At 41.8% G+C, this 25,730-nt stretch overlaps 1 protein-coding gene and 1 long non-coding RNA gene across 5 annotated transcripts in view; one reads left to right on the forward strand and one right to left on the reverse strand.

The window, feature by feature from the left end:
• The window catches only part of Nha1 (Na[+]/H[+] hydrogen antiporter 1), a 28,407-nt gene extending 5,837 nt beyond the window's left edge, over window positions 1–22,570 (reverse strand). The window contains exons 1-6 of one of the 4 annotated variants that reach the window (XM_069133615.1): window positions 22,261–22,570; window positions 18,227–19,312; window positions 17,459–17,836; window positions 11,322–11,586; window positions 9,602–9,802; window positions 851–1,015 (exon numbers count right to left, since the gene is read on the reverse strand). In XM_069133615.1, coding sequence (XP_068989716.1) covers window positions 851–1,015; window positions 9,602–9,802; window positions 11,322–11,586; window positions 17,459–17,836; window positions 18,227–18,537 — 1,320 coding nt within the window. In that variant the 5' untranslated portion in view covers window positions 18,538–19,312; window positions 22,261–22,570. Of the gene's footprint in view, window positions 1–850; window positions 1,016–9,601; window positions 9,803–11,321; window positions 11,587–17,458; window positions 17,837–18,226; window positions 19,313–19,376; window positions 19,542–21,903 lie in introns of those variants that run through there. The other 3 variants (XM_069133616.1, XM_069133614.1, XM_069133617.1) reach the window with 3 other exon arrangements.
• The window catches only part of LOC124212192 (uncharacterized), a 38,227-nt gene continuing 14,067 nt past the window's right edge, over window positions 1,571–25,730 (forward strand). The window contains exons 1-2 of the long non-coding RNA XR_006881601.2: window positions 1,571–1,626; window positions 23,355–23,427. This is a non-coding gene — a long non-coding RNA (uncharacterized lncRNA). The remainder of the gene's footprint in view (window positions 1,627–23,354; window positions 23,428–25,730) is intronic.

A 25,730-nucleotide genomic window follows, 5' to 3' on the forward strand; every position in this document is an offset into this window, starting at 1 on the left:
CATGAAATTGATTTATTAAACTTCACATTCCGCACTACACCTCTAGGTATGTAGTTACGTGTAATCGCAACAAAGCCGACAAGCACAACAGTCGATCGCATCTTCGCGGCGAATTTCCGCACGGAACACCTTTTCTACCTTATATCGCTTTTCGGCCTCGCATCGATCACGACGCCCCTCCCCCCCTCTGCACGGTTTTCCCCATTTTTCCCATTTTTCCCTCATCCTGCAAAGATTAGCCCATCGCTGATCGTCTAATTCGGGTTCGCCGTGCCCCCAACAAGTTCGTAGCAATTCGATAGAAAAACTATAAACCTGTTACAGGCTACTTCGGAAGGTTCTTCCTCGAAGAGCCGCTGATTGCGTCGTGATTAAACGATTGGTATTCCGAACCAAAAAATATTGGCGATTTTTTTCTCACCTCTCAGCTCTTCCGTACGAGCGCAGCGGTGTAATTTAATCTCGGGAAGGGTAAAACGAGTAGAAAAATAGAAAAAAAAAAAAATAAAATAAAGTAAAGAAATAAAACTCGGAGAAAAACTCTGATTATCGTTGAATTTCTCAATCTCGTTTATCTGGTAGATATGCACACGGTGGTTGTTTTTACTCGAGTTTTGCAACATCGTCATTCAGTTTGCTGAGATAACGTCATCGGCGCATCGTTTCGTGAAAAAAAGAGAAAACTTTATTTTGGCTTTGGTAGGTCGAATGCAATGATTTTAAAATTCGATCAACTGTAGCCAAATTTTGTTTTTCCGATCGCCGAAAAATTTGTTACAAGCGAATTGCTTACACCATCGGACACGGTTTTTAATACTAGAGATGTCGCATATAGGGGTGATTTACTCACGTCCTCGACCTCCCATCCGTCCTTTTGCCAGAAGTAGCAACTAACGAAGGCTGCTGCGACGACGCCTAAGGGTCCGGCACCACCGAGTTCGATAGCCTCGCTTCCCAATACGGCGATTAGACCGCCGCCGAGAAGCATCAAGATTCTCAGCGGCACCATGTAGGGCTGTAATACGAAACAAAGTGATCAATAATCGCGTGCGTGACGATGACAATAAATAATAACAATGATAACAATGATCAAAAATAAATACGGTTGTACAAAAGAGAATGTTTTCAACCATAAGACGATGGTCACACACATGGAAAACCGGAAAATGTCAGGGGGTTTTTAATTTGGTCATGGATCAAACTGAAATTATAAGTTTTTTATCACGAGAATCAGAAATGATTATTTGAGGTAACAAGTTTACTTCTTTTCGTCGAGAAAAGAAATTGGCTCAAGCTGTCTTCTTTCTACATTATACGTTTCTTCAATTCGAATTGAATTTGATCCGAACATAGAGTTAACAAGCTGAACGATTTAGGTTTTAGTAATTTACTAGAACTGGGAAAGCGTCAGGGAAAACTAGATTTCAGGTCGTAGAAAACGTGGAAATGCGATGGAATTTTATATCCCGAAAAAGTTGTGACCACCCGCGCAATCTCTCACTGAATATATTTGCACGCGCAATTTCTCATTCCCATTTATTCGAATAGTAAATTTCCGATTGATTTTGTTTCAGTTGCAGTAAAGCTACGCGTCTGTGAATCGCCTCTGCAGTAACACCGAATACGGTAGGAAAATTAATACATGTACGGTGTATATTTATTTAGGCAGCTATTGTTTTTTCATTTTCGGAAACAGAATCGAAAAGTACTCGGTACGAGGTTCGGACAAATGTAACGCCGGGGTTATACCTACAGGATAACGTTCAGCTGTGTACCTGCAGGACCTCGACTCTTAAGCCAGCGAATATTGCGAGGACCGCATCGCGATATATTGCGAAAGGCCGTTGGACACATTTCATTCGCGACTAATGTGTGTGTGTGCAGGATGCGTTCTGTTTCATATAAAACTCCGCCGGGTTAGATGCCTGTGTATTCTACTGCAGGTGTGAAACGATCGCCGGGAAGAAATATCGCCACGAGGCAAATATTTCGCGAAATATTAGCTCAGGTATCTCTGCACAATAATATACCCGCATATGGTCATAGATATGTCGCACGTACGTTTGTTAAACGCACCTGAAACATCATGCGTTGCACTTACTTGTACGTATTGATGTGTAAAACGAATAGACGTTGTAGGTGCGTTCACCTGTGTTTATATTATATCCATACAGGCATAAAGCTAGTCTGGCACGGACTATATATCATGCAACGATGCAATACCGCGGCTTATCTATGCTGCGTCATAACATTCATCCATATTATATTTATATCGTTGGTACGCGTGTATGCGCGGTTACGATTCATTCGTATAGAGAGCGTTTCCAGTTCACAATCAGCGATTTCTCGTGATCTGAATTATTTTGACGTCTTTCAGGGGGATTGCGTAAAAAAAGAGATCCATTTTTTCCCTTATCTTGACACATTGAGGCAAATTTAATTTACTATAGGTAATTATAGTAAGATCTATATCGTTACAGTAACGTCTCATATATTGCTTGATTTGAAAGAAAATGCAACTTCGCTTCATTATTGAACCAGTATAAAAACATACATCGAAGACGAATAGTAACAAACTGCACAACTAGATCGAAGTCATCGTTCTCGGAACAAATAAGGGGTACTAGATTCAAGCGAATGGACTTCGACAAAATCTATTTTTTTGGTTGAAGAATATATTCTACTCCGTGTGCGGACAGCAGCGAGAGAAAAGTAATCCCCCCCATAAATTACAGGCGTGGTCCTCGTAACACTTTCGACAGCTCCGATACCCAGCTGGCGTGTAACGAAGATTAGCTACGTAACCCTTTGCAGAGCAGAGACGAAAAGTTCGTCACTTTTATGCCTCGCCTCGCCGCCCCGAAATATCCCTGGGGCACCGATTCGGCCGCGGCAATCGCGACCCTCGAACAGATAACCGAGCTACTCGATGAACCTGGAGAGCTCGGGGAGTTCGGCAAGAAAGGAAAGGGAGGCTTATCGACTCCCGCGGGATTAAACCGCGTTCAATTAGCTCGGGGATTACGCGGCTGAAAATGATTATTTTCAAAAAATTTCACTCCCGAAAAATTCTCTTACGCTTCAACTTTCGAGGCAGCTTTTCAAGTTTGCTAGAATTTTTCGCGGTCCAAGTCCCGTTCTAGCTGTAAAATCTGTCAGGGTTGATCGAATTTTCGGTGTATAGAAATTTTTTAATTTCAAACTTTCGAGAATTATTGAAAATGTTGAAAAATCTTTTAAACTCTGTTCACTAGAATTTTCCGACGACTTGCCATCGATAGGAAATAATTAGACCGATTTGCGTGTTGAAAAATTGTTTGGCTTCAGTTTTTTTTTTTTTTTTTTTTTTTTCCTGCCAGCTTTTTAATCGAGATCGTCTTCTCTCCGGATTCCCGATCGCGAAACTATTGAGCCTCGATTTCGGCCTTCAAAATATGCCCGAATTGGCATTTCGCAAGGTTTTTTTTTTATCATCCAAATGCTAATGATCCAATTTGCGCTCGTTAGCTTGCATAAATAATGCGGTATAGATCTATGATGGTTATATAGAGCCGGGTGATAAGCAGGCCCTAATCTATCCCACGTGGATGCTTTACCCGTAGGATACTCGAAGCGGTTATGGGTATCCCGGTGAATAGATGCACTTACGATTAGACAAATTTCGGCCCACGATCAGTTTAGCCGGGATTCCAGCCGCGAGGTACTCGTCCAATTATTGATTGTTGCTCCGGAGTTGGTCGTGAGGTTAGCCGCGAAATCGTTGTGGGCGCGTGGAATATTCTAGTTTCCTCTCAATTTAACTCTCAAGGTTGGTATGTATTGCATCCACTTACCGCAACGCGTGCATTATACGGCATAAATTTATCATTTTCGATTCGTGTTCACTTTTTTCACCGAAAATCATTTCAAAAATATTCCTTTCTGCAATTTTTCAAATTTTTACGTCCCCCTTTTTTTCCAACGGAACGAACTTGGCGAGGCAAAATAAGCGTCAATTATATCCGAGAAATCCTTATCTCTGTGCCGTTAATATAACGTGCAATAAATTTATACAATCCGGGGATAATAATGTGCGGGTTTATTTTTGAACCGTGATGTTTCGAACTCGTGATGCTTCGAACTTTTTTTTTTTTTTTTTTTTCATTATATTTTTATCATTGGGTACACTTGCAATTACCTGCAGCAGTGCGCTTTAATCTCTTTGGATTATTCCTATTAGCACTTCGGTCACGAGTGACGGAAAGCTCGTAATCCCCTGAAATAACATAATGCCGTTGCGACATTAACTCCGTTGGTAATTAGTCAGGAAGAGGAGAGAAAAAAGGGAAGCGATGGAAATATTGACAGGCCCGTTTACTTTGTCAGCAGCTTATCGCTGCGTTGAAAGTCACGATTGTAAATTGTAATTCATAAAAAGATTATTTATAATTGCGCAATATCTTAGGTACGATTTTGATTGTTTTTAATTGGCTTGTTAATATCTTCTTTGTACTATCAAATCACGAGTTCGAAACTACGTGCGTGCCATCGTTATCTGCTAAAATTTCCCAATGATAAATCTTATAATCAAATCGTATATTCATAGCTAAGAAACGATTTATACTTTTTTCGAAACTGCGTTCAGGTTCCTTATTCTGATTCGTACAGATATTTTCAGAAACAATATTCTGGAATAATTTTCGTCCGCCGTTCGATTAAAATGAATAAAAAATGGTCTTTAGGATGATTTGCGAATCTATAATCCGGCTCTCTGATGAACTTGTATCAGCGTAAATGTTGCACAGAATATGTTGTACCAAATCGGTTGTACAGAAATATTTTCCTACAGAAAGGAATTCGAGATTCGCATCGGAAATAATCCTGCATGGTTTATTGTCCAGAAAAATATTCTGTAGAACAATTCTTCTATAGAATAATTCATGCAGGTTTAGTTCTGGTGTGAATTTCAAATTCGTTTCTGTAGGAAAATATCCTGTAGAAAAATGTTTCTGTAAAAACGAGTCTGTAGAATATTTGCTCTGTGGAACTGATTTCGGTAAAATCGAATCCCATTTGACAAGATGTATATTTGAAGATGAAGCGAAGCTGTTTAACGCAACAATTATTGAGCATAGTTTCTCTATTGAATCGATCATCCCCACGTTACGTCAGTATCATTGATAATGATGAGTAAATATTTTTTTTCCTTGGTTCAATTCAAAAATAAAAAATGATTCAGCTGCACGACTTAAAGTTTGAAAAAATTTTTCCACCGACGTTTTTTCTGTACAACGAAGCGCATTATTTTTAACAGCGAGTAAAACGAAACTCAATTACATAAAATTTCCTTTGAAATTGGAATATTATTATACCCACGATATTCGTATTTCATTTAATCCAATTTTTTCTCCCTCAATTTTACACCCATACATATTTATAGCCACGAATGTCCAGCGATCAAAGAATCGCCCTCTTTATTGCAAATTTCGGATTTCTCGGTTATTCACAGCCGTCGATACGCCGAAGCAATTAAAATTTTCACCAAAATTAAAGCCCTTTACATACCTCTTGTGCACAGAGAAAACGGAACGCTAAATTATAGGAAATGTACGTTGGTTATTTCTAACATGTAATTACAGTTGTAATGGTTTTTCTCTCTCGTTTCGGCAAAAAACTTGCAATCGCGCCTGAAGCACTGCGGGTGTCGCTGCGGTAAAATGCAGCCCTGCAGCCTCAGGATTGTCCAATATATGAAACTGGGGAGATAATTCGAAAAATTCGACGTTGCACACGTATAGAAAAGTATGAGAAGAATAGATCTGTAAGAAGAAAAAATTCACTATGCGTACAGGAATTAAAAGAAACGAAATTAATTGTTAATTTAACAACACTTGTGTTCTCTATTTTGAATTTATTTACTTTTCTTTGGGTTTTTTATTTTCTGAAAAAGCTGAAAGACTTCACATCTGTGTTTGAAATTTTCGATTATCATCACTCGGCAGGTGAATTAATTGAGTCTATCAATTACTCCGGTGGTCTCTGAGACATGAAATAAATTCGTTTCTAGGATGAATAACAAGGATTTTCTCCAAATTATATACTTCTGTTATAATAACAGAAACCTCAGCTTTTCAAGGGGGTTTGATAGTGGAAACTGTTGACCTTGCGAAGCGACGAATCGTATGTATGACAGAATTTAATGTACTACCGAATATCCGACATTGAATCTTTGGTTTAACGTGAACTGAAATTGAAAATCGAGAGTAACGATACGTTGCGACTTATTTTTTATTACGGTAAATTAACATTACAAGAGTGTATTTTGATTCGTGAAATCGTTAAATCTGGCAATCGTTTAGAAACATAAGAACGACGCTTACGATTGATTAATTTCCGATCCGTCAGAGTCTCTTCGAAGATTCCCGTTATACTAAAAATCGACGAGACCTGATCACGCGATCGTTGAAAAATCCGGACTACAGCGCGTAACAGATTCGAAACGGAAGTTGAATAACCGAGGATCCAAAGAACGAAGTAACGAGTAAAGAGGATTCCGGCGTCAGCCTGTTGCCGAATTTTATTTATTCGGTTTCCGTTCGTCGAGCCGCGGAGTCCAACCAGTCAGTTTAATTTTCCCGCTGCGTTCCCGGAACCATAGAAAAGTCCAAGAAGAGGAAGAGAGAGAAAGGAGAGACGCGTCGGTCGGCCCGCCGTTATTGCCCGTAGAGATTGACTGCTGCCACCTTATATTGTGAGGAATTCCCCGGCATTATTGCTTTTTATGGTAAATTCTTTCGGCAAGCGCACGCGCCCACTAAAATCGAACAGAGTGGCTCGAGTCTGCGGAGTTTTCAGAGTATTTTTCTTTTTCTTTTCTTTTTACCCTCGGAGTTTCTGTTCTCTCTGTTGTTATTTTTTTTTTATTTTTTCCCCTAGTCCCTGTTATTATTTTCGTTTTTTATTCAGCCAAGTTAAAGCCGTTTGCCAAACTGCGCACCTACCTTCCAGCAAAAATTTATCGCATACGATGGTGTATTATCATGTTTCACCCGAAATCGCTTATTCCCTTTCTCATTTATCATACCACGCGCTCCTCGTCTCCGGCGAACAACATTTACAGACCCCCGCAAGTACACGGTGATATTGTACATGGACGTGTGTGTGTTTCTACGGATGAAAAGCGAGTAAAAAAAAAAAAAAATAAAACATTCCTCGCTACTCAAACCGAGAGAAAAAAATCTGCTGCTGCAGTACTGTACGATATTAAGGTACAACATTCGTTGGATTCGCGGCTATTTTTGCAACGGGGAGCTCGATTGATGTAACAATGTACAGATTTCGTCGGCATGGCGCTGCTGTTTGTTTTTTTTTTTTTTTTTTTTCCAAAACTTTGGATTCGTGTTTTACTCGTCTGTTAGAAATTTAGTGATAAAAATTCTCTACCAAAATAACATCAGAAATTATAATACTGTGAAATCAAAGAATCACGAATTAGAGCTATCGTCATTTTGTAAAGAATTTTTGGCGAAGTATAGTCAAGTTTCTTTCTTTTTTTTCTTAATGAAGTAATGCGAAATCTCAGGAAGTTCTAGGCTATTAGTCTTTGAAGTCTTAATTCGGAAGGAAAAATTCACGCAGAGAAATTGGGAAATTTATAAATCACTTTGGTTTATTTATTTTTTTTTTTTTTTCGCAGCATGTAAGGGACCTCACCGAATCGTTTCCTTGATCGTGACGCAATGCGCTCGTAAAAACTTATCTTAGTATTCCGTATGCGGGGATATACAGTCGGTCGGCATTTATACATGTATATTATTGTATATAGCTGTTTCTCTGAAGGAACGACGCGACGAATTCCTGATCAATTGGCTCCTGCTCTATAATCAGCTGTTAGTCATACGTATAGTCATCCCGGCCCTTGTACCGCACGATCCGCATTCAATCGACCCTAAAATTAAACTCATACCCTGCTCATCCCCGCCCGAGTTTACGAATATATGTAGGAGCCGATTAATAACGAATCAAATCATTACGAAATTAAAACGCTGCACGTTGAGGCCACTTTTTCTTAGTTCCAATACCTGTATTGGCGAACCAAACATTCGAGGGCTCCAAAATTTGCGACAAAGTAGCGAACACCGTGTTACATAATTGCAAGTCACGTTTTTAGTGCTTTTGACATCTCCGAGGATAAATGTATGATCTCTGCGGTAAACGATCGTTATTTTTAAATGCGTTATCTTGACGGTGATTCACCGGTGTCTTCGGGCATCGTATCGAATATAAATATCCAACTATTGGTTAAAAGATGTGATAAATAATGGATCGTGCACTCGTGGGATTGGAGCCTCAATGATGTACCACTGATTTGACGAGTATACTACCAGTTCGTTCAGAACTTGAAAACGGAAATTACTTCACTGCAGAGGTACCACGGACCGCGGTACTTTTCCCGTATTTGTTTCGCGGCGTCCAAAGCGTGGTGCAATATTCAAATTTCACGTCGAATTGCCTCCTGTCTTTGGCAACCATCCCCGAGGATAGATATTGAAATGAATACGTGAAATCAGATATGAACCGGGAGGATTTCCCCACTTTCTACCGATCTCCGTAAACACGTACACACCTACGTACGTGGTGTAAGATTTTGTAAAGGCAAATATTTGCCGGGCAAACGAAATGTTTCCACAAACGTTTAAGCGTTACAAGTTTGCTCTGTATGCGACCGGAGGGCAACATAGAGATGGAACGTTGGATGTAGATCGAGTCACGGGCGAACCGTTCGAGATTAGCAATTAATTGACTTCTGGTGTCAGTTTAAAAGAAGACCCCGTGAGTATGCCGATATAAATGTAGGCCTGAGATACCCATACCCGAAAAGAGATCGACGTGTATAAGAGTATAAACGAATAAACAAAGCTGATGCGATAAACTGGAGTACATGGTTGTTACGTGCATATAAGTCTCACAGCATACGTATATATATATATATATATATCTTCGTTTTATGTACGTATAAGTGTAAGCATGTGGTCAATTAACACCGCCATCGCCATGTGACTTCTCGGACCGGGTGTAAAACGAGTTGGCGTGACACATCGATAGGCATGAAATTTGTCACATGACGACAGTCGTAATGCGTGTATCAACAATATTCTCCGGTCCACGTGACTCGCGTAACGTCGAAGTATTTTTATTTTTTATATTCTCCTTGTATCCAGATACTAATCAAAGTCGAGTCGGGCATCGAAGCGTTGCTGAAGCGTTACTCTCACGAAAAATACAACAACGCCTCGTTTCGCGTTTTCCTACGCGACCGGGTGTCGATCTTTACGAAACGATGGTATCGAGTTAAAGAAAATCGCCCCCGTCCAGTTTCATCGACGCGGATACCACTTTTGTCTCGTCTTTCTTTTTCAGGCTTGACACTCCGAGGCTGTCACGCGGTTGAATTTCATTCATTGAAATTGATCGAATAAAAACACCGCTGCTCCATTGCGGACGGTTGTGTGCGACACGTTATATTCCTCGCTGAGCAGTCACGTTGTCCTTAACCAGCCGGACCACGTGCCGACGATTCTAATTGTAAGCGACGGGTGGAAATTCCAATCTCAGTACTCACGTCGTTTTTCTCCGGTACATACTTAGCGAGGAAACCCCAGAGGATGCCGAAACCGATACCACCGCAGATCGAAATCGGTCCCTGCAAAATTTGGTACCACAACGCGTCGTTCGAGAACATGATGCTCTTTATGATTCCAAAGATGGCGACCGAGGCCGCGTCGTCCACGCCAGCGATGGCGATCACCAGGGTTGGTATCCCCTGAAAGGAAAGAGACATTAAAAAAGCCATTATCAAAATCGAAATCTAATTAAAACGAACCTGGCTCGGGCTTACTGTGAGAGTAAAAACGAAGGGGAACCGCGTGACTGACCGTTCGTCGAAGGAGGGAAGAGCGAATCGTCAGCAGAGTCTCGTGACCGAAGCCGAGGGAGTTGAGGGGTCAGTCGAGTCAATTGGTATTTGTCACGTTGCTTAGGTCGGGCCCAGATTAGGTTAGGTTAGGTTAGTTCTAAACTAGGGTCACGCCTATGGAAGCTTAGTCGGAGCGATTAATTTCAGCCCTGAAGCTTTCATCGGTGTAATTATTCCGCTGCGCACTCGCCGTCGGCTTAACCGCCGTGGTAAATAGATCAATGAACGCGATTAACTCTCAACTTTGTCGAATTCACACCCAGGGTATATTTTCATCGTAGGGAAATATTTAACCTCTGACAGGCAATGAGGGTAAAATTCTCACTCCGCCCCCCCTCCGGAAATCTTGTACTCTTCGAGCAGACTTTAAGGATTTTGAACCCATTCAACCTTCATTTTTATTTGTTTAGTTCAACTTGATTACTTTGACAATACAACCATTCTGTGCGGAATTGTTTCAACTTCGGTTTAAAAATAAAAATCTAGATAGCTATACTAGAAGTTGAGATATTTGAAATTAATTTCCACTGGGTATTTCTTACACTCGTTGTCACGTCCGTACCTCATAAGGTTTGGATGTTTGCCTGTCAGGGATTAAGTAAACATAACGTCCCAGCAGGTCCACCTTACGTACGAGTTATTTGATATATTTCGATTAGTAAATATGAAACAAATTATTGTAATTTTTACATTTACATTGTCAAATCAATATTTAATTTGTACTTTGTATTTTTTTCTTTTTTCACTTACTAGTATATTAAAAAATGGTTAAATCAACCCAAAAATTTTAGTGGACCTGGTGGAATATTTTTTTTTTCTAATCGTGTGGTGACATCGATTTTACGTTTTTAGAATTTTCAAATTTGTCGACACGTTCTCACCGGCCGAAAAAATTCTTGAGAAAAGACAGACACTCGGTTTCGAATGATTTTCAAAATTCTCTCGTTACCTCCGGACTCGTGAAATTGTCGTTAACCTCGATCGACCCGATTTTTTTCAACATCCTTATAAACCCGTGTCGCTAAGGTACAGATAAAACCTCGGTGAACATTAATCGAGAAACTAACGAGAACGTTCCAATCACGTATCGATTATCGAAAGACGAATGTGATTCACACGCTGGTTTCAATGCCGACACATAATGAGAAGGAGTCTTCAGGACAACATTGAGTCTGAATATCGCTGTGTGACGCGATACGGTACGAACGATTTGAATAAATATTGCCGCATCTCCTCGGTACGATAATTAGCCTTTGGTTTTCAATGCCTGCGAAAAGTGAGATAGGATGGGAGGAAGGGGAATGGGAAGGGGGCGGTCAGAACAACATATATTTATATTCCAATTATTGATCCTCGATATTCGCACCTTCGCAACGCCGTATCCTTTTACTCTGAGCCTGAAGAGGCAGGGAACGACCACCGCCGGTGATACAGCGGCTATTATGCTCCCAAGGAGTAGTCCCCACACCCATGGAAGACCCATGAAATACTTGGACGCCACCGCCATCACGCCAGCCTCGACGACCCACGGTATCAAACCTATCTTCGGCACCGTGATTCGCAAACGCTTCAGCGCCTCCGGGTCCAGGTCTAATCCTGCTCTCGTCAGGATTATAACCAGCGCGAACTTCCTGCGGGAAAAAAAGAGAAACAGGATTGTATCACGCGTGTATCCGGTATGTATAATCCTGGGAAAGAGCGGGCGAGGCTTCGTCGGAATCATTTTACCGAACTGACAATAAGTGAGCTAGCTACTTTTTATTCGGATGTCTCGGCTGTCGTAAGGATCCGTTTTCATTGCTGCTCGAAAAAGAAAGCTGCGATTTCTTGTTGCTAATATGTGTAATTTGCCAGCAATGATTACTGAGTTCACGCGTTAAATGCTTTTTTCTTAAACGAAATTAACGGAGGAACTCAGAAATTCAAATCGGCCGTGCAATTGACTTGCGATTTAAGTCTGCCGAGAATTGGTCATTTCGTTATTGCTCACAATCCTGCGCAACGCGTAACTCAATTCCGATTCATTTGTAAAACGAGTATCTTGAGAAAATATAAATCGACCCTTTGTTATATAAAGTGAATACCTCGTCGAATTATTCCGCTGCGATCAAATGATCGTTATAAATACGTACGTCGGCAAAATTTCAGATTGATGCGGAGCATCGTTTTAAGATAAAATCTTATCGTCGATCATATTACCGCTAAACAGCATCGTAGTCTTCGATCTGTACATTAAATCCAAGCACTTATTTTACAACTAGGATTGGAACGATAAGCGGTTATTAAATTTGATTACAATACGATAGTCGATAATAATTGGTCACGAGTTTTTATTGCCAGTGTTTCGGTGCCTCGGGTCTCGTGATTTTTTATCGGACTCGGCAATACGAAGTTTCTTCTCCTCAACTTTTTCTCGCTAATAACTTTTCCTCGCCTCACCCCTCGTACATCTCGAAATATAATTTTCAGACGCGTTATACAGTCGCAGTTGGTTGGAATTATTCTTGTTATTAATCGTTATTGTTATTATATTCTCGTTAACGGGGCGTCGTCACGCGAAACCGATCAACAAATGAAATGTAAATTTGTTAAGAGAACGGGCAATTATTGTCAACAGCGGCCGATTCAACTAGGTTAAGTAACTTTGAACGCGTCACTGCGAGCTCACACGTTTAAGGTCGTTAAGTGCAATGTATGGACAATAATTAGAGTATATTCGTTGTTTTCACTTTGTTTCTCATTTCAAACGAAAACAAGAAGCCTCTTCTTCTGTTTCTTTCGCTATGCATAACAGCCCGAAACCGATTTTTTTCAACTCCGTGAAAGAGGCAATTCAGCTGCTTCGTAATATCTCAATCTGTCTGCACTATTTTATGGACATGCGTGTGAGGCATTCCACACCAAACCGACCTACGTACGACTCTCATTATCGAACATTTTTTTTTTATTCTCAAGTGTGGTGCAGACTGTATAAAAAAAAATATCTTTCACCGGGTTTTAGATTTTTGGTACCGAAGGTTTCATTTTTATTGGTCTCAAAAACACGAAAACTCAATTTTCGAATGAATAGCCCCAATCGATTGGCTTCAAACTTTTCTCATGAATCCTGCGGTAAAAAACGAAAATTCTGAAACCGAGATGAAAGCGGGCAAGCTTTCGGTTCAGAACCTGCAGGCGAAACAAGTAGTTGAAAAGTGAGAAAAAAAAAAACTGTGAAATTTATATTTAATTCGATTTTTCTCACTTTTTAATTACTTGTTTCGCTTGTAGCTTCTGAACTAAAAGCTTGCCCATTTCTATCTCAGTCTCAGAAATTTCCTTTTTTAACAAAGAATTCACGGGAAAAATTCAAATTCATTAAAAGCTATCCATTCGAAAATCGAATTTTTCTCATTTCGGCAGCAGTAAAAATCGAACCGGTAGTTTAAAAAATCTAAAACTTAGTGAAAGACGAATTTTTTAAATTCTCTAGACTATAATATATTCAAAAATAAATAAAATCGTTGATCGTGAGAGTCAGAAGTCGGTCGGTTTGGGGTGGAATGACTCATGTAAATAAATAGAGGGAGCGTATCGTTCGGTATTATCTAATCGCGTAAGTTAAGTACCATTTAGTTCAATCAGTGTAGATCAATGATGGAGCTACTAGCGTGAAACTGATTGTCAGTTCTTGGCTGCCCGACATTTAATTAGGGAATTGTTTCGCGCTCGCTTGAATCCCACCTCCACCGGCATTACTGTAATCTTATCTGACGCCTGACTATCCGTTTATAGCAATTCCAACTCGTAATTCCTCTTCAATCTTCACAAAATGTAGGAATACCCATACATGTTTATGCACCGAATTTGGTTACCCAGTTTATCTAAAAAAAAAGTAACAATCGATATACGGACCGAGGACCCTTGTGATCAATTACTTCTTGTATAAATGTATTAAAATACTTGACGGTCGTCGGTTTGAAATCGTCGATAGAAGCTTACGGACGAAAATCGAAAGTGACATATTGTTTTTATTATCTAATGGATTTGTTCCACCTTTTATCTTGCCTGCCGGTACAATAATTTACGATGGGCAAAGATTTACAACCGATATCTTGGAACATATTTTCTTATCGTTCCAGCCTTTCAAAGATCTTTACCTGCAAATTGAATTTCCGGTACAAGTATTTTCTCCGAGTATAAGCTAACATGTGACATTGCGTCGTGCAATTTTTTACACTATTTAAAATTTGAATTTATATTGCGAAACAACGTTTCGTACACCTGCCATGTTTTTAATTTAATCAAAATCGATGTACTAAAAATTGTAAATTTGTTAATTTTTTAATTTGTAATTATCTACGAGGTAACAAAGTTCTAAGCGCCCGTGCCGTCGACCACTTTTTTAATTTACGACCCTAATTAGTCTGCAATTATTACTGATGAAGTTCTCAAGCATAAGTAATTAATTAAAACGTGCTAATATTTACACTTAATCCAACTGCCGAATTTTGTACTGAAAAAAATATATTCACAGTTCCAATTATATATGCTCTATACGTGAAAGTTGCCTCTCTCTCTCTCTCTCTCTCTTTTTCTCTCTTTCCCGAGTAACCGGCGGATAAAAAATCGTTCGTGAACACCGACCTGCAGAGCGCGGACTAGAATCGAGGACAGAATGAATATTTATCGCACCCTGAACGGTGAGTTGATTTAGTTTATCGGGTCGAAAGGATTCCCAAAAGCGCTTCAAATCCTCACTATTTTTTAATGCGAAATTATGGTCGACCTTCCAAGACGTCAGTTTTATGCGAGCCATCGCGTATCGGCGCAGTTGACTACAACAGCTGCTTAGCAACTGGAAGTCCTATAGCCGTGACGAAAATTGAATTCTGCAAACCCGGACCGATTGATCGAGCATGCGGCCGAATTGTCTGCATTTAGAGAAAATTCATCACCTCAGAATCGCAGAAAATGCACGGATAATGGAACTGTTGAGCGCAACGAAATCCGTCGCGTAATCAAAATTTGGACGCACTCGATTATTTGGCAGAACAGAAAACACGTGGATCACTCGTCGCACGATCTCGTCGGTCGAAGCCTTCGCGTTTTTACAGTCAGCCTCACCGCGTCGTACGTGACTTGGCGCTGAATTAACCCCCGGCTAATGCTTGACGGCAAAAGTTAAACGAGGCAAAGGACACCATTTATTTATTTATTTTTTTCCTTATTCATCATTCCTTACGACAGGCTGGAACATTCACCTTGACATTTGACACAATTTCACGTTATTACAAGCACATAATGCACTTGCACCTTGCACTACGCCGTGAGATCAGATACGCCGATGCCAATGGCGTAGTTTAGTCAACCTCCTCACGTAGTCGAAAGTGTTTCGCTTGGCTAACTAAGCCCGTATTTAAGAGAAATATTTTGGTACTTGAGCCAAGTGAATTATGTTTATCGTACAATTTTATAAAGAGTTTGGGCAGAATTATGAGGAACTGAGACAGCAATTTCGATTTCCGGCCCCTTGTTTGAAGCTCCTCAGCTATCTGATGGTATTCAATAAATACTGCCGTTAAGGGGGGACTCCGGTGATATTCCGATAACGTCGAGTTTCTCGATTTTGAAACGAAGGAACTTTTGGCTGAAAATTTTCACCACATCGCTGCCAAAAATTCTTTTCGCGTAGACTTCTATCGCAGAAGATTGAAATTTGTTTTCAGGACACATACTGGCATAATCTAAATTTTGCTGGACGGAATTTTTGATCACATTTTTTTTAGTTATTTCAAAAATAAAAAACTTGTTATTATCGAAATTTCACTAGAGTCCCCCCTTAATTTGTTTTCAGCGTTGTGTCACGTGATCGATTTAAGCATTTTCAAGAGAATGCGTATCATTCATTCGTAAAATATTGATTCAATTCGTAATTTCTAGCGATATGATCGTCTTGATGGTAGGAAATGCGCTCTGATTAGCTAGGATTGATAAATTGTCATACGAATAAATAATCGAATAATTTTCAAAATACAATCTAAAAGCTTGTCTTGACGTATCAAAATAAATTCTGCTCACAAGAACGCACTTTCCGATGACAGCGATCGTTCTACGAGAAATTATGAATCGATTCAGTTTCACTTAAGAATGGGATGGATCCTCGTAAAAAAAACTTTTAAATTCACGCTAAAAACACGTAAACGCGAACTATTGCAGTGTGACGTTGAATGCTGCTACGATAACTACGAGAATCTACAAACGAACAAACATCAGTAGCTACACTATACTTTTGGTAAACGAAAATATAAAGATATGGTTTCTGAAATACACACAATTAAAGATTCTTGTACCCCTGATTGTACGTTTCAGTAGTCACACGAAATAACCACGGATCGAGAAACCGATTATCGTATTTTAACTACAGTCGCGAATTTGGTTCAGTTTTATGTTTTTGAGACGAGTACAGACAGCACAGAGTAGCAAACGAAATATTTTCAAATAAAATAAACAAAACTTTGGAGGCAAATACTTCCACATAGTTAGCTCAACGACTCTTAAGCAAGAAATAACTGATACCACGAGGTTTGTCCAAACTACATGGTTAGGTTGACAGCACTTGACGTTTTTTTTTCTCTTCCCTGCTTATTACGTTTTGAGTCGAGTTACGACGTATGCAGAGTGACCCGGGCTAGGTGGATGTGTACTCGTAACTCGTTAACGTTAGTGAGACGGCGATGCACTTGTGCCAGAGGTTTTTCCTCGACATCGTGCTCGGTGCAAAGGTTATGAGAGGAAGGCTACGTCGTCAGTCCGGATCTCATTCTTCTGCACTTTTATTATCACCTACTTCGGGCAGTATATTTTTGGCACAATTGTCAGCCGTGCTGTAGGTAGGTAGGTAGGGTGAAGTCGGAGAAAGGGCGGCCTTAAAAATGAGTACCAATATGCCACCACTCGACGCCGGGAATTTTCTATTGTTCGTTTCGTCTCGCGGGTTAAGTTGGGAGAAGAAGAGGGGACTTTGAACCAGCGAGGAAAGTTCCCATTCGTTTAATTGTAATCCCAATTAAATCCGGCTCGCCTCCACCCTCCCCCCACACCGCACAGCGCGAGGTACCCTAAGGAAAGTCCTTAAAAGAATCACGCTCGCTTTCCTTCCACTCCTAACTATCTCGACCTACTCCTGCACCGGATCCGCACTTTAATCGCCATCTCCTCATTGCTCGTATCATCGCCGAGTTCTAGACGGTTGGTTCGCGAGATGTGCAGCAGTATCGCGGAGAGCACATTTCCTCAATCCCGAGTCAGCCGCGCTTCCAGATATAATCCTGTTCGCATTTGCCTGCTCGCTGACTCGCGTTAATACCTCAAGATGTAATCGCTGCTAAGCGTTCACCGAAAATTCATTCCGTCTACCAAACTGACGATTTCTTTCTCTCTTTCATGCGTGAGAAACGGAGAGCGTATATTCGAGGAAACGGGTGTACGTCGCGGTGTAAGGTACGTTGGACTTTGACTTACCGGAGAATGGACAAGACGGTCGAGTATTTATCGGCGAGGCTGATGAGCCCGGTATTTTGCAGGATCATGCCGGTCATCAGCATCCCGATCAGGGCCGGCAGAGTGGTCAGGGAGAATAACCACCCGCCGAAGTGCGCGGCGATGCAGAGGGCAGCTAGACTGAAGAAGGGTCCTCCCGGGGCGGCGTCCTTGCCTATTATACAGTACAATATGCCCCAGACCATCAGGCCGAGGATGAAGAGCGCGAGTATCCTTGCGAATTTCCTGTAAGTCGGGAAGAAGGGCTGGGGGCAAACCCGCTTCCAGCCGGGCGGCTCCCAGGACGGTGTCGCTTCCTCGTGGCCGTGACATCGCGTGCAAAACGAGTAGAGCCAGGATCTGCGTGCGTTCCGGAAAAGCAATGAAAACGGTTAGGCGTCGTAAGGAAAGGTGAGAATGGGAATCGGGCGGAGATAGATGTGCGATACGAGCAATTGCGCGAAACCGGTTTAATCCCGATGACATTGAGAATCGCGTGTACGCGGCTCTGGTTTACCAGGGCGACCGGAAGCTCCGATGAAAACTAATCCCACGTCATTTTACCCGCGCCCACACCCAACTCCGCAACGCTGCGATGGCCTCACCGGTACCGCACGGCCAGTTTGCATGGAAATTATTCACGATACGTAATACCGAGTGACGAAAAGTTATTTATCAGGGATTGAAACTTCGTTCAGACTTTTCGGAAAACGGATTCACGTCGTTCGGATACCAGTAATGCAAACTCGCCTCTTCATTTCCTCGGTGTACTCGGTTTTACTCCTGATCGAGCTGCTCAGACTGAGAGCGGACCTCTTCCTTCCGTTCGCGCGTCCATTCTCGATGTTTTCCGAACTTCCGTAGTGGCTTCCGCTGTGAAGAATGGACTTTCTTCGTCCCTCGGAGTTCGGCTCGGAACAGGCGCTGACTTTGCGGTGATGTTCGAAGCCGAAATTGTCGAAGCCGAGGTTTTGCTCGCTTATCGATACCCGCCGCGTCGGCTTCGAGACCTCCTCGAACTCCTTGAGCTTTATCTCCGGCACCGACACGTGGTTTTCCATCTTCCCCGAATCGGACGAGTCCTTCGGCGAACGCACCCTTCACCCTTCTCACTTTCCCCTTTCCGTTGGGGCTCGGTGTCGAAACCTCGAGTCCTTTTCCGACGTGCCGCCTTCCGGAACACCTGGACGCGCACTCCGCAGTCCACTCTTTGGTCTCTCTTAGAGCACCGCGGCGATCGGCGATCGGTCAAAGAAGCCGCAGCGTCCACTATTCATTCGTGACACACCGTGCGATATAATAGAGGACAAGAACGGACAAAAGCGGTTCGCAACGAAGGATGAAAAGATGAAAAAACACACGAAGCGGAGAAAATTGATGATGACGTTCTCGGCACCGTCCTCCTGACATCTGCACAATGAACTACGCGGTCTCTTTTTCTTTTTATCACAGACTTTGGACAACTCGCGGCAACGCCATGCGGACGATCTTCTTTTTCAAAATATGTTATTCAGTCTTGATCGGTAATCAACCGCCCGTCGTTCACCGTCGATGAATCTACGTTCATTTCGGCACTCGGTCGATAAGACCCGTTAATCCCGATTCGAGGAGGGTCGGGACTGCCCAGCCGTTCCTCCCCGGGGACTGTTTTCGTTGCAGCCTCGTCGAGAAGACGTGAATTATCTATCCTTCAATCTATGCGGAGTGGAACGACGAGCCATCAACCGCACGTCCAGTCCTCTCTTCTCCGCAACTCGTTACTTCTGCTCTCAGCTGGTCGCTGCTCACTGGCAGCTATACGCGACGGTCACTCCGGTGGTTACTGCTCGAGAATTCCTGCAACCGTACAACGTTACGTATGTCAATGTATAATGCACGAGCTCTTCAATAACGCACTCACTCATTCCTCTTCGCTCCTTCCACGCACTCGACACATCCATAACGCACAATGCACGGCCCATTCGTACCGGGCTCACCTACGTGGGTCCCATTTTAATACCGGCAACCGGCAAACGGCGCTACTACACGCTTCGCTCGACTAACGAACGAGCGAATTCGAGGCACACGGTTCTTTCACATCTCGTCTAATCTGCAGCTATCGCGTAGAACCGTGTCGCTTGAATGACGGTCCGCAGTTACAGAAAACTCTGTACGTACAATATTCGGTATCAATTACTGTGATCTCATTTTCCGAGGCGGATAATTCATCGATCGCCGTATCGTGCTTGAATAAAAATTATTCTTGCACACGATCGTCCGATCTTAAAATTTTCTACAGCAGAAACGAATTGGAACATTTCCTGTTACTTCGTACAATATTGTAAACGTGCGTAGTATTTTTTACGAAGAATTGTTAATTTTCTTCAAAGTATTTTACTGCCTTGGTAAATTTTTTTACTGAGATGATGAAAAATTTTCATCAAAATTTACAAGTTTTTATGAGAAACTTTGCGTATTTGCAATTTTTCCTACAAATTTACACGAAATGTTCCAATTTTCCGGTATAATTCATAGAAAATCGTAGAAATAATTTTCACCGGGGGAACCTTCGGCACTGACAATTTTCGAGTACTCGAGGAGTACCTACGTATCGAATATTGTAAATCGTGATACTTTTCACGCCCTGCACACGATGCGGTATGAAAGGAGGGTCATTTTACACGTGTAAATGTGTATTTTTATACCGAAGTTATGGGGCTTTCCGGGTCGTTTATACCGCATCTTCTTATTCTTTCCTCGATATCTCCGATTTTACAGACATGTATTCGTCGAGGTTATAGACAACCGCGCACTTTTCGAGAAATGAAATTCACCCGTACATGCATTATACGCAGTATATATTTATCACCGTTGACATTATGCCTCGACGAGTTACGATCGGACCGAATTTCTCCCTGCAGTATTTATTTCGTCCTCTGACTTTTATGTTTCCCTCTTCGTTTTCTCACAGGTTGCGCCACCTTGGGCCAGTTTTCGCCTACCGTCAACCCGAGCTTCTTTGACTCACTTTTTGAAATTCTCGAGGAGTCTGAGAACCCGCGACAAGTTTCCTTGGCAGTATTTTTACAGCTGAAGTTGGCCATCTTTGATCCTCGAACTCCTTGAACCGGTTGAACTTCGAGCCCGAGTAACTTTGCCCCGCGTACACTCGAGTTCATTTAATATCCCTAATTTCAACCGACTAACAAGACCTTCGATGTCACTTGTAATTACGATAAACATCTTATACAGCTATCTCAACTATCAATTAAAACAACACTCAACACTTTGTTTTCCCGCATCGTTTACACGATGTAAACGATGCGAAGACTTGTTTTTTACCGGACAAAGATCCCCGAATAGGGTCAATGCTGATGCCCCACTTGACGGTAGTCGAAGGATCGACGGAGATCGAGTTCTGGTTATTTCATTTCACAGTCAAGAAGCGAACAAATAACTTCGATAAAGGTACTTCGGTTCGGAAGAATTCACGTTCAAGTGTTTCAATATCGAATTTTCATTCAATTCTCTCTGACACGTGTCAATAAATCGAGATTCATTTTCTTTTCGTACTTCAGACGATTTTCCGAGATTCTTACATTATAACGAACGAATTATTTAATTTTACTTCGAACCCTATCTTCGAATGTATCGCACTGCTCGATTTCGCAAACGGCTTGAACTATGCGCGACGATGCGACAATTAAGCTCTCCCATAATTCCGCAAGACTTTTTTCTCAGTAGTCTACATTCTGTACTTCTTACATTACAGTCACCGAGTTTGAGTCCTTCGTAACTCTGCTCAAAGACAAACGCTGGAATTTCGTTTCATCGTACGTGACTTCGGACTGCATTTTTGTCCTGGTCAAGGTTCCATAGTTGCGCGGCTAGCACAACTGGCTGTTAAAATTTCGCCGTAAAAACAACGTCGTCGTCGACGGCGAGTGGAAGCAATTCACGTACAACGTGCGCGTAATGTCGTTAAACACAGAAGCGTAGGATGGGCACAGCTGGAAATCTCATTGACAGTCTATAAAGCGTCTCGTCGGTTATATTATTGCGATTATATCAAGCACGGACTAGTGGGTGTAGGTATACGCAAACAATAAAATTGTCGGTGTCGCGGTGCCCCTTTTGCGGCTTATGGGCGCGTACGTGCATTATCTCTCGATATTCCCAGCTGAATGCGCTGCATTCAGTGCCCCGAGCGATGGAGTTTGGAAAAAGGGAAAATTGGATCGGCGCGAGTTCCGCCGGAAGCGGCCTCGAATTACCGGAAGAATCGAAGAAAGGCTAGGAGGAATAGAGAGGGGGGAGGGGGAGGGGGGGGGGGGGGGGAGCAGGGCAGAACTCGAGACGCGAATTTTAACACACGGACCGCACTCCTCATCGAATGATAAGAAGCAGTACCTTTGATTATCAAGTAATTCGGTAGCTATTCTCCATACCTGTCGTCCGCCTCGGCGTACAATTTCTCCGACTTCCGGTTTCCTCAAATCGCCTCCGAGCGATCGCCGAATGCTTTTTCACGCATCAACGGATACGTCACACTGTATATTTCGATTCACGCGGCGCGATTTTTTACCACTTATCCGATGCAGTATCGCCGGAGGAATCGCAGCTCGGAATTCCGAATTCATCCGTAAATCATTTATACCGAATTTAGAAGCTTAAATTTTTCAGAATTTATTGCCGCGTTTGTCGACACTTTGAAAAAAAAATCCTCGAAAAGCTTACTTCTCCCGCCTCGTCTTACGTTTTTATCGACCAATTTTTTATTTTTTTTTTATTTACGTCATACACACCGCTCGCGCACACTCGACGACGGGATCAGCGACAGGGTGCTGACCGTTTCTCCCTGCTTCCGATATTTATAGTAAATCCGTGGGCATTTGGGCGGCGGGTTCGAGAGGCCTGGTGGTGGGGCCCGGTTCTCTCTGCGATCTTAACAGGATCGTGATAATTTGTTGACCAAACAAGAACGTGACTCTGTTACTTGGCGCAGTTAGCGACGCGGCTGCGATGCAGTTTAAATCCAGCTTCCTCCGTTCCTCTCTCCAGCCTCTCTTCTTCGTCGGTCCGAACGATACTCAAGACTGTCGTCGATATTATGTAGACCAGTTTAGCGGTTCGTTCTGTCGGCCAGATCCAATTAGTTCTAATTAACACTGCCGAGGCGTCGGACGCGTATATAATACCTACCAATCGCGGGGGCATCGTGTGTGCCTTGTACAACACATCTTGCTCTCTCTCTCTCTCTCTCTCTCTTACACACACACATACACATAGATGTATACTTATCCGCACAATCTTTCAGACGTCATCCATATCTCTGCACTATGCTACACGCGTCTCTATGTATGACGCCTAATGCCTTATATACCGACGCGACGATTAACCAAGATTATCAATAGAGAGCTGCGCTGGATTCAGCATAAGAAATTGCACTTTGTTAGCAGACGTTGAAGGTTGCTGTTTAAGAAATTCGCATATTTTTCAATTCTCGTTTTTTGTGAGGTTGAAGCTGGTAACGTTGTCCCTACGAAACTTTGGGGAAATAATCGCTATTTTCATAATAATTACAATGATTTTTAAGGAATTAAGATTTTGGAAAATGAGTGTGTTTTATTTTATTACGGGTTACCGAATTTCAGACAATTTCAAAATCGCGAAATAACGCTTTTCCCTCAGCATGAATAGTTACGATAACGTTACTAGCTTCAATGTGATCTTTTTTCTCCCTCGTAACGAAATTAGACATTTTCTAGAAAATAATGTTAGAAGTGCAATCGTAGAGGAGAATATTTTGTTTTAAAAGTTGTAAATTTTAACCGCATTTTGAAACCTGGGTACCCACACGTCTAGGTGATATTTGAGTTCTGGAAAACTTTTGTTGCAGGGTGCCGAGCATCATCTGGGTCAAACAACACGTGCAGACTCGACACGCGAGGATAGGTCATCCTCATATGGTTGTAAGTTTAAATTTGTCATATTTTTATATTTATATACAGCAGCTGAATTGTGACATAAAATTTTTTTATAACGTCACGCGATATCTTTCTTGTTACGTGTTTCCCCTTCTTTTTGTACCGTTTGTTTTTTTTTCAACCCTCGTCGTTTTACCTTTTTTCTCTCGTCCTCGGAGTGGATGAGTGGATCATACAGCGATGCGAGGTAACGGATGAGGTTCTCGCAGTAGGCTCCGAATAACATAACAAAACAAAAGAAAAGAATAAAAAATAGTAGAGGAAAAGGAAGTTGGAAGTCTTATCAAACTTGTATTATTACGTCATTTTTTTTTTCTTCCCTTTTTATTTTATAGGCCAGTTTTTAAAGATACGTCATGATTACATACGACGAACTTTGGGAAAGTAATTTTTACTCTAAGAAATGAGAGAGACCCTCAAACGGGGGGGGGGGGGGGGGGGGGGGAAGGAAAAAGTTTTGAAACAGCACAGGTTTAATTTTAAAGAGTTTCAACTCACGCTCTTGGATTATACATTTGCTCCTGTAATTCAGTCGAGATTTAAAGGAAAGAAAAAAAAAGATCATCCAATGGGAAGAAAGATGGTGGAACTTTTTACGAAAATGATTAACACGTTCTATTGAAAAAAAGAAGAGAAAAAACAAAATCAGTATCGTTTCTTCGTAGAAATTTCTTCTTTTGAAAAAAAAAAAAAAAAAAAAATATAGTTTCGAAAGAACCGGCGGATATTTCGACGCGTCGCCGATAAACACGGTTTATCCGGGAGGATTAAGGGCGAAGGGCGAAGGGACGGTTCGGAGCGACACGACGCTGCCCCCGAGTCTTGATCTCGAGTCTTCGTCGACGACCCTTCGGTATCGACTTTCAAAGGTTCTCGCCGACCTGCCTTCGTCCGCGAGGAGTGAGCGAGTCGAGAGCAGCGGCGTCATGCACCAAACCCTGGGCTCTTAAATTTATGTCCCGTCAAAGTTATTGGGTCCCACCTTACCCGCCTCCGAATCCCCGAGGGACGCCAACTTCGAGGCCGCCTCGTGTCAGCTTGCGTCCGTGTCCACCTATGCATATTCAGATAAATATATATGTGCCTACCTCGTACACCTTCTACCTTGTGATAAAATTTTCGGGGTGACAATCGGAGAAGCGCTTAGGAATCGAGGATGTTTCGGATTATTCTAACACTTCGAGTTTCCCATCCACCGTTGAAACGAGCGCCTGATTTAAGGATCGGTGAAAATAACTTGCGTGTTAAATCAGCGGGCAATCGATCGATCCGCGAATCGGTGTCTAATACTACACTTGTTATAGGAGGGATCAGCCTCATTGAATTATAACGAGATTTACGCACCGTATCTTCGCCGTCCAGGCTTGATCCAATCTTGATATCGATGGCACAGAGACCCGATTGTCGTAGGTAGCGCGATTATTTTTCCTGACAATCGGTGCTTGTTTTTCTACTCGGGTGAACGACGCAATACAATATCAATTTATGCGATTAAAGTATCGATCGTTATCATTGTCTTGCTTACTTAGTACCTATTTGATATAGCAAGTCAAAGATAAATGAATATTTTCATCTGATATTAAAAAATTTTTCAATGAAACTGTAAATTATTGAAAATCCTTTTTCGCTATTAAGACTTTATACTGGAATTTCCGAAATTTTGATTTCCGATGCACCGTTTCAAAAAAATGTCAAATAATCGATTAATCGATTAATTTTGACCGATTCCATCGAGTCGTGTTCAATTCCTTTTTTGGAATCGCTTTTATTTTCAGCTTACAATTAGTAGCCATCGCTAGTAACGGGTACTCAATTATCCAGTAGCTTGTAAACACCGGTTTTCCCTCTCTGTCAAACACCTAATCTTGCGTATAACTTTTGCGATTGTGCTACGAGTCTTTTTTTTTTTTATTTATTTTGATGTAATCTCGTCTAAAGCGATCGGCGTAACAATGAGCCTCGATTTTTCTTTTATTTCTTCAATTTTAAATTAACGTTCTCGACAATAAGAGGGGGGAAAAAAGGGCTCGTTATTCATATTGTAATTACAATCAGTTCCGGGCTAATTGGGTTCTTTTTTAGAGCGGAACGGGAATAAATTCGAGCAACTGAATTTCACCCTCCGCGCGGAATTAGTACCTGTATTATATCGAGGGCATTCCGCGTAACAGGTAGCATAATGTTTGTCATGTTCTACCAATAAAACGAATTTATCGTTCGCAGCCTCGTTCGGATAAGATTATCTGAACGAGTTGTAGTGCGTAAACACGCTAAACACGCGTGTCATC

Source organism: Neodiprion pinetum, chromosome 2, assembly GCF_021155775.2.
Source record: "Neodiprion pinetum isolate iyNeoPine1 chromosome 2, iyNeoPine1.2, whole genome shotgun sequence".
In the NCBI taxonomy this organism is placed as follows: Eukaryota; Metazoa; Arthropoda; class Insecta; order Hymenoptera; family Diprionidae; genus Neodiprion; species Neodiprion pinetum.